Source organism: Melospiza georgiana, chromosome 23 (assembly GCF_028018845.1).
Source record: "Melospiza georgiana isolate bMelGeo1 chromosome 23, bMelGeo1.pri, whole genome shotgun sequence".
NCBI lineage: Eukaryota > Metazoa > Chordata > Aves > Passeriformes > Passerellidae > Melospiza > Melospiza georgiana.
Genome location: NC_080452.1, coordinates 6,658,441 through 6,668,017, shown reverse-complemented (window position 1 = coordinate 6,668,017; position 9,577 = coordinate 6,658,441). Strand labels below are relative to the sequence as shown.

At 41.2% G+C, this 9,577-nt stretch overlaps 1 protein-coding gene across 1 annotated transcript; it reads left to right on the top strand.

The window, feature by feature from the left end:
- Positions 1 to 6,615: 6,615 nt before the first annotated feature.
- Positions 6,616 to 8,055, top strand: TSHB (thyroid stimulating hormone subunit beta). The gene is made up of 2 exons (XM_058039903.1): positions 6,616 to 6,777; positions 7,813 to 8,055. The coding sequence occupies exons 1-2, from the start codon at positions 6,616 to 6,618 to the stop codon at positions 8,053 to 8,055; spliced, it is 405 nt and encodes a 134-aa protein (XP_057895886.1).
- Positions 8,056 to 9,577: the final 1,522 nt, after the last annotated feature.

Sequence of the window (9,577 nt, the reverse complement as noted above, 5' to 3'; positions counted from 1 at the left end):
GCACATCACCGATGATAAATCCACGTTTGATGTGGGTGATTCAGCAGTGAGCAGTGCCCCACTTGGATGCTTGCACTGGCTTTGAAGTCCTGCTTACACCAGACCAAATGTGCAGTGGAAATGTTCTGTCACCACACTGAGAATTGAACAAATTATTGTTTCATGTTGAGGTTCCTTACAGAATATGTTTAGATTCAAATGTGACATTCTGACAGGAGATGAGTTACACTATTTATCCTATTTTTTTGTGACTTGAAAACCTTGTAAAATGGCATTTTCATACCAAACATAATCAGATGTGGTTAAAACTACCCATGGGAATAAAGAAAAAAATAAATATCAACTACTGGACTTTAAAGAAATTATTTTGCTTCGTGACTCCTTTATCATGCACCTGTGCTCAGATAGGCAGCAGCTGATGAATTCTCCTCATCAAAACATTCCACTCTGGCCTCAGCCTATAAAGCAAACTACAAAACACCAGTGCTTTGAAAAGCCACTGTGAAGTATGAAGCATGTGAATTCCAAAGCCATTACCAATATTGGCAATTTCAAAAATTGCAGGCAGTTGATTTATTAATTAAAAATATATTTTCACATCAGCTGTAATTGTTTTTTTTCTTCTGAATTTTATAATTGTTTACAAATCTACCCATAGGGAACTAACTCTTAAGTTTGTGCAGAGTTTTAACAAATGCCCAGATGATTATTTTAATTTGCCATTCAGTCCCTGTACTGTGGCAAAATCACTGATTCAGGTGAAACTAAAATAAATTTTACCTTGCACATTCTTTAACATTTTTGAATATTGTCGAGTTTTAATATTCATGAGCAATCACAGTTTAGTAGCTGTAAATGTTAAATAGAGTTTCACTGTTCGGTTTTTTAAAAATATGTTGATCAAAATCACTTCATAGTTCAGATATGATTTCACAGGAAGTAAAACTTTGCTCTGAAGCAGATAAAGAAACCAGCTATGCATCAGCTCTGCTTATCTAAATTATTAGGGCCTCTTAATTTGTTCACAAACAGTTCCTCCAGTATTATTCAGTGGATATTTCAAGGCTAAATAAGAAGGCAAAGGGGAATAATAATTCTCTGTTTCCTGTTTGCAGCTGAATCACTTCGAGGAGAACTTTTGAAGATTACAAGAGGAAAAAACATTACTTGAGTTTTGCACACTTACAGTCAGGTTCCACTGAGGAAATTTACTTTTCAGAACCTGATTTTCAATATTTTAAGCAATTTATACTAAAAATATTTATGGAATATAATGCAAGTACATAGGATCTTTTTTAAGTCTATAAATATATGTAATATTACATTTCAGTAGCATTTTTTAGTAAACATCCTATATTTCTTAAATATAAAGTTGAATTGAAAGTCCAGTTCAGAAAAGACAAATACTGAGCATTTACCTCTTCTATTCTGTCCTGCCTGGGGCAGACTTTTACCTTTAGCATTATTTTGATGCTGGGTTGCTACTGTTCATCCTTGACAATACTCCAAGAGGCTCTGGATTGTCTTTGGTGCTAATTTGTTGTTTGTTTTTTTTTTTTGTTTAGCTTTGCCCTCAGCACAGTGATTGTGTATCTCAGACCAACAGAAATATCTAGCACTTTCCAAAGAAATGAAACCAAATCCAAAGGGCTCTGTGGTCTGAGCCAAACAGCAAATAGGATTATGAAGTATTTTCAGACCATAAATGGAGATTGCTGGCATATGATATGCAACAAAGAGATTTGCTGTTTTACTCTGGGGTTGATAGGAAATGCTGCAGCTAATCCTAGGAAAGAAAGAGAAGAGCAGACTGTGAATCTATAAATTTGAGAGATGAGAGCTGTGTTTTGGGCTGTTACAGAGACTGGCAACAGGCAGATTAGCTTTGAAAATTCAGCAGCCACAGGCTGTTTAAATTCAAAACCTGGCAAAACCACTTGTTTCTATGGCAGCATATCAGGATCTTATTTCCTTTTATCGGTGGAGGGCTGCAACTGGATGGAGTTGGAAATAATTCCTCTACCAGAATACTCATCTTTCAGAATCTGGTTGGTTTTGTCTGTTTTTCAGCAGCAGAGCTTCTAATTATTGGTTGTTTGCAAGTGTGGACATGTTTTTACTTTACTATCTACAGCTGCATATTTCATGGAAATAAGAGTGGCCCTGCTCTGTAAGTAACCTGCTCATGAGATCACAAAGTTTTGTTTTCTTTGTGTTGTACCACTACCAGGGGCAGAGTGAGTAGAAATAATATCTGATAACTTCTCCTTGTTCCTCCTTTTGTTTTTGGCACTGGTCAGTGACAGAGAATCCTATTAAATTACTGTTACATATGAGCTTCTGGTATGCACTGAATTTCTGTAGCCCATTACAGAGACTCCTGGGGAATGAACCCAAGGATTTTATAATTACTAAATTCTATTTACAGATATCACTTGAAGCACTTCCTGTAGAAAATCAGCACACCATCATTCACTTAATGAAAGAGTAAAATCACTGATGTCAGGGAATGGATTGGTTTGGTTAACAGAAAGGTTAAAGATAAATAATTAACAGTGTAACTGGCTGTTCCAGAACAGGGCTGCAAAGCTGGGCTATAAAAGCACATTAAAAATTTCTATCACTGAGTCTCTGCAGGTCAGCAGGAGGGCAACCAAAGAAACAGATCCATGAGCACCAGACTGGGGGTGATGGATTTTAGGAAACTGCATGGAAGAAGCCTCAGGCACTCACAAATTGTGACACTGGACTTTGTTGTCCTGCCAGATTTTTGTCTTGCTGCTCCCATAGCTCGTGGGATCTCACTCCCATCAGAGAGGTCAGTAGTGAATCTTCCATGGTCACAGCCAAAAGGACAATCCAGGAGGTTTTTACCAGCTTGACAGTTTGTGTAAATGACTGAAGATATGTGAATATCACCCTTTTGATGGGCAGGATAATGGGGCCAGCAAGGGAAAGGCAGCAGCCAGGAGTTTCTGTGCCCATATCAGCATGGGGCTGAGCTGATAAGCAGCACTCACACTGGTCCCAAGCTACACTCAGAGTCATTTATTGCCCTTGCAGATAAATGGATTTTCATTCTTAATACCTGGTCAGGTATTTCCCCAGGGCACTGCAGAGTGTTCAGAGGCTGGGTAAAAACATGGCAGTGAATAAAGGCACCAGTGAGACCAAACCAGCAGAGACCAAACCAGCAGAGACCAAACCAGCAGAGACCAAACCGAGACCAAACTGAGACCAAACCAGCAGAGACCAAACCAACAGAGACCAAACCAACTGAGACCAAACTGAGACCAAACCAGCAGAGACCAAACCAACAGAGACCAAACCAACTGAGACCAAACCGAGACCAAACCAGCAGAGACCAAACCAGCAGAGACCAAACCAACAGAGATCAAACCAACTGAGACCAAACCAACTGAGACCAAACCAAGACCAAACCAAGACCAAACCAACTGAGACCAAACCAACAGAGACCAAACCAACAGAGACCAAACCCACTCCTTCAGTGGCTGATAACTGCCAGCATTCAGTGTCCCCACACTGGGATGGCAGCTCTGAACCTCCCTGACAGGGGGGCTCTGCACACATGGAACCAGAGACACTGCAGCTGTGCAATTGCCTTAACAACCATATTTGTAATCACTGCAAACAATGAAATTGGGTTTGTGTGGCATGACCTATTTTATGTAACATCAGTAATTATGTTTTCATCCATTAATTCTTTTTTGCTCAAATCCTGTATCAATTTTCTGTTATTTTACCTGGCTGGTGGAGAGTTACCTAGGTCAACACTTTTCCATTAAATATTGCCATGTTTTGAATGTTTTGAAATTTCCTCAGTATTCCAGACTTCTTGTAATGAGCATTAACTAGCCAACCATGTTGAGCTTAAAGTATTTATTCCTTATAAGATTTATTTAATAATTTTTGTTGCAGATCTGTGTGTGGTTTGTCAGTCACGATGTTTTCAAAAGCACAAGTACTTTGCACTTACTCTGCATCAACAGCTTGCCTTCATCTTATAATGTTCCCTGATTCTATTATTGGCCTCTGGCCTCCCAAAGTTTATTTCCTGCTCTTCAGCTTCCTGGGCAAGTTTTCTGCATTTTCTCACTTCTAACAGATATTGTTGTTGGTTTTACTCTAATTTTGTTGCTATAGTTTTTATTGTTTCACTCTCTTTCTCATCTTTATTATGACTTTCAAGCCTTGTTACAATTTGCTGCTGATGTCCCTAAATTTTGTTAAGGCAAATTCTAATTTTTATTTTTTTTTTATATACCCTAATCTCCCTCTGCAAACTGGAGTAGTAGCAAAGTGAGTGTTACTCTCCTGTTGCTAAGTGAGGTGGACAGATGTTACAAAGGGTACAATTAATACTCTGCTGCTGTCCCTAAGCCAGAAAGAGGTTTAAACAGAATTAAATTATATTTAATTCCAGAAAAAATATATGGTAGAAATTAACCCAGAACTAAAGACTCCATGAAAACAGAACACATTTGGCTAGTCTTAATTGTGTTATCCAAAATTTAGCCCAGGACACAGACCTTTGTGCAGCAGTCTGAAATCAGGAAAAAGAGACACTATTGTGCAGGAATTAGCTGAACACCAATTGGGACCAACTGGATCCCTCCTCCAACAGCTCAAAGTAAGCACATTTACCACCTCAAACTCACGTTTTCCATGTTTTTATGGCTATGTAAATCAGGAGTGTGGCTGACCTGCAGAAGACATCCATCGGATCAGATTCCAGGTGGGAGTTAGGTGATGGTCTGCAAGGGCCCGTGTTCCCAGAGCTGCAGGCAGGGAGCTCAGGGAGGGGCTGACACAGAATCGTGCCTTTGTCAGCCTCTTCTCCCTCTTGCTCCCCCAAATGTGAGTATTCTCCCCCATCTGGGGACATTGTTTCATTGATGCAATATTTTGTTTCTTACTCTGCTGTGAGGAGTGGTTTTATAAGTTTTTTCCCTATCAATCAATATTCAGTGAATTGCTTGTTGCTTCAATATTTGCTGAGCAGGTTCCATGCCAGGCAATTTCTGTCTTTGCTTGAGCAGGTGAGTCAGGCTGTGCCTGAGCAGGCTGCAGAGCAGTGACTGATTTCAGATTTGTTGCTTCCTGGGCACTGCACAGACTTAGAGAACCCCAGAATGGATTGGGTTGGAAGGAACCTTAAAGCTCATACCATGGGCAGGGACACCTTCACTATCCCAGGCTGGCACTTCCAGGGCTGGCACAGCCCCAGGTCCCCTGGGCACCCTGTGCCAGCCTGTCCCAGCTGTGCCTGGCAAGGAGCAAGCAGAGTGAACCAGGCTTTGTTAAACCTCAGCAAAACACAGGTGTAAAACTCATCAGCTGTCATTCTGGAGGGCTCCATATCCATTCCAGCCTTCCTGCCATGGTGTTGCTGTTCTATGGAGCAATTAAATTAATCAATAATAACAACTTTTTAAAAGCACTGGTTAGTTTAAAAGCCTGAGGAGAGAATGACTGTTAATATAATTACATTTCCAGCTCCAGTTTCCAGGTTGGGATATTATGGACACGTTTGTTCCTATCACATTTGCTTTGTGGTTCAGTATGAATTTTCAATAGATGACTTGGTGATAAGAAAGCAGCAGTTGACATGCAATTATATAAACAGTAAGATCAGCCTGGAATTAGCCTGGAGAGTATAAAGCACACACAGAGCTTGTGCTGGGTCACTGCCTCTCCCAGCTCAAGGCAGAATCAGGTTCCTGTAATAGGGAAGAATTCTGCTGACAAGAGGTTGGTCTGTCCAGATTGGTGTTGCAGCTACAGGGTAAAGCAGCCTGTGTACTGGATGGCTTTGCTATGGGAAATTGGCAGCTGGAAGAGACTGGAGGGTGATTGGTAGACACTGTCATTTAAAGTTGATCATTTAAAGGCTTTGGAGTAGTTCCTGAAATTGTCTTAAGAGCTAATCAAGGCTTTGTTCTCAGGATCCACCCTGCAGGTCTGAGAAATGAGGTCAGCACAACAGACAGATAAAGCAGGATTCATTGAGTTGAACTCTTTGCTGATGTTCTTTATTGTAATTTGCTTGAATCTATTATTTAGTTCTTGGCTGTGTGCCCATCTCATGCCTCTAAGCCACTGGAAATTGAAAAATCCAGTTTTATGCCTGATTTACAAAGCCTTGTCTTTTTGTCTCTTTAACATTTTATAAGATGCTTTCTTTAGAAAACTGTTTTAAAGCAGTGAGATTATTTTATTATCTCTGCTTAATTCTAGAGCTTATGTTCTCTTACATGTCACACTTTCAAATCTTTCAGCTCCTCTTATTTGTTCTGTGTCAGGATTTTATCACTCACTAGTGAGAAATTCCATGTAATGTGCTTTAGTGGGGGGAAAGTGAATTTGTTCTATGTTGTTATTGGCCTCTTTGCCCTTGTTCTCTGTTTAATGGTCAGTATTATTTCAATAAGGACTGAGATTGGAGAGAAATTGTCAGGCTGTAGCTAGAGATGTTAAGATTACTCCAGCTCTGTGGCTGTCCTGGCTGCTCCTGTCACATGCAAGGACATGGCTGGAAGGCACATCCCATTTTACCTGTGCTTTGCTCTGTTTGTTTCTTCTTCCCCATCCAGCATGAGTCCCTTCTTTGTGATGTCTCTCCTCTTTGGCCTGATTTTCGGACAAGCAGCATCACTCTGTGCTCCTTCCGAGTACACAATCCACGTGGAGAAGCGGGAATGTGCCTATTGCCTGGCCATCAACACCACCATCTGTGCTGGGTTCTGCATGACTCGGGTATGGGATGTTCCTGGAACAGCCACCACTGCAAACCAAGGCTCTGTTCTCCCCTAAAATAGTGTGCAAATGATTTAATTGTAAAAGAGTTTATCACAGGCGGAAAAACTGCATTGTCACCGTGTTTTCAAGTTAGCTTTTTGCAAAGGTGGGGATGAAAAATGCCCAGTTTTGGGACTGTGGAGTTGTTAACACCAGTGGCACAACAGAGATCTGGCTGCTGCTGCCACTGCAGAGCCTTTGTGAGGGGCAGATTGTATTGTGTCACTCTTAATTAATGTAAATAACTTAGGGAACTCCTGCTCCCACTGCTGATATCCCAGCTGGCTGTGGGGACAGCTCTGCAGCAGCCACACCACTCCTCACAACTTCACTGTTCAACACAGCATTCTGAGTTCCAGCTTGGGCAGCAGGGAGCCAGAAGAGATCCCAAAGCACAGGGAACACTCTGAGCCGTGTGGAATAATTAAAGCATAAAAAAGGGGAATGTGCCTGCGTGGGGAGGGAGCCCCAGTCACAATCAGAGCTCTGAACTCAGGAGTGCCAGAGCTGGGCTCAGGGGTGAGTTTTGGTCTCTGCACCTCACAGGACATTTCTGACACACGTGTGTGACCGTGTTCACAGGGGTCTGAGGAAGAGGGAAGAGACAAGGATCTCACTCCATGTTTCAGAAGACTTGATTTATTATTTTGTGATATATATTATGTTAAAACAATACTAAAAGAATAGAAGAAAGGATTTCATCAGAAGGCTAGCTAAGAATACAACAGAAAGAATGATAAGAAAGCTTTGTGACTCAGACAGAAAGTTTGAGCCAGCTGACTGTGATTGGCCATTAATTAGAAACAACCACATGAGACCAATCACAGATGCACCTGTTGCATTCCACAGCAGCAGATAACCATTGTTTACATTTTGCTCCTGAGGCCTCTCAGCTTCTCAGGAGAAAAAATCTTCAAGAAAGGATTTTTCATAAAAGATGTCTGTGACACACACGTACCTCAGTGAAACAACACATTTCTCTTCTCTCTGTAGGACAGCAATGGCAAGAAGCTGCTGCTCAAGAGTGCTCTGTCCCAGAACGTGTGCACGTACAAGGAGATGCTGTACAGGACAGCGCTGATCCCAGGCTGCCCTCACCACACCATCCCCTACTACTCCTACCCCGTGGCTCTGAGCTGCAAGTGTGGCAAGTGCAACACTGACTACAGTGACTGTGTCCGTGAGAGGGTCAGGACAAACTACTGCACCAAGCCACAGAAGCTCTGTAACCTGTAAAGCTTTCATGGGGACGGGGTGAAATGTACTGCTCTGCTCACAGCTCAAAGAAATAAAACTGGTCATATTCGGTTTGTAAACTGCTGTGCACAAAGATTTATTCTGAAGGTGTATTGTGAGTTGTTTCAATTAGTTGGGTGTACTGAGGCAAGGAGAAAAGAATGATAAAGGCTGTATGGTTGTACTGAGAACCCACATGAATTCACTTTGGAGGAGGAGGAGATACAGGCTAGAATTAAGGAGGAAGTATTTTACAGAAAGAGTGGTCAAATACTAGAATCATCTACCCAGGGAGGTGGTGGAGTCACCATCCCTTGAAGAGTTTAAAAAAAGACTGGATGTGGCACTTGGTGCCATGATCTAGTTGAGGGGTTAGAACATGGGTTGGACTCGATGATCTTAAAGGTCTCTTCCAACCTAGAATTTCTGTGATTCTGTGACAGAACTGTGTGGATGTATCAGCCTTTGCTCACAAATCCCAGACATTTTCTGAAGAGATGCTCAGAGATTTGTTACATTGACATATTTCAGAATTTGATATTTATTTATATATTTGATATTTATTTCAGAGTTCACCTATTTCACTTGATATATTTCAGAGTTTAAAAAAGAGGCCATACACACTCTTACGTTGAACTTTTAAAATAGATTTTGACACATACTTACAGCCTTCAAATTAGCAGCAGGATTTTTTTATCCATGCATTATTAATTTAAACACTGTAGGTCTGTGTCCTCCCTGCTGTTGTCCAGATGTGTGTTTATTGGGAATGCTTCTTTACATGAATGGTATAACCCACATTCCCTGCAGAAACAGAGTTTGAACTACACCTGTCTCTGTGAGCACTGAGGAATCACTGCAGCTTCAAAGGTGCTTGCTCTGCTCTCCATCAAATGGAAAGCAAAACTCAAGAAATCCCATTTTTCCCCACAGGTGAACAATTCCCCTGGGAGTGGAAGGAGAGCTGAGCCCGCCCTGTGTGCTGCACCTGCACAGGTGAGAGTGCAGAGCCAGGAATAAAGAAAAGTAATGCCTGTAATTAATGTAAATAACAACTGCTTCCTTTCCACTGAGATTGCAGCTCCCAAGAAATTACAGATACTCCATCCACACATTGCTTGAAATAGTAAATAAAGGAACCAGAATTCACAGGATACAAATATGAAATTTAACATTCTTAGAAAAATCCTGCTTTCAGGATTGCAGTTTTCATGACTGTTCCTAGAATCTGGTTCTCTGTTCCAGACACCTTCATTTTATTTAATCTGCAGCAAAACCTGTGAGAAAGCCCAAGGGAAACTGCTGGTGCTCTCCTGGAGCAGGGGTTTGGACAGGATGAGCTCCAGAGGTCCCTTCCAATCTCAACCAACTCACGGCAACTTGAATATCTGTCACAGATTCTATACAAGGTATGAATTCCAATTATCATGTGCTTTATTTGGTGATAAAGAAATACCTTCACAGGCAAGGTTTGAAAATTTAAATACTCCAAAAACAAGTTTGAAATTTGCAGAAAATCCAG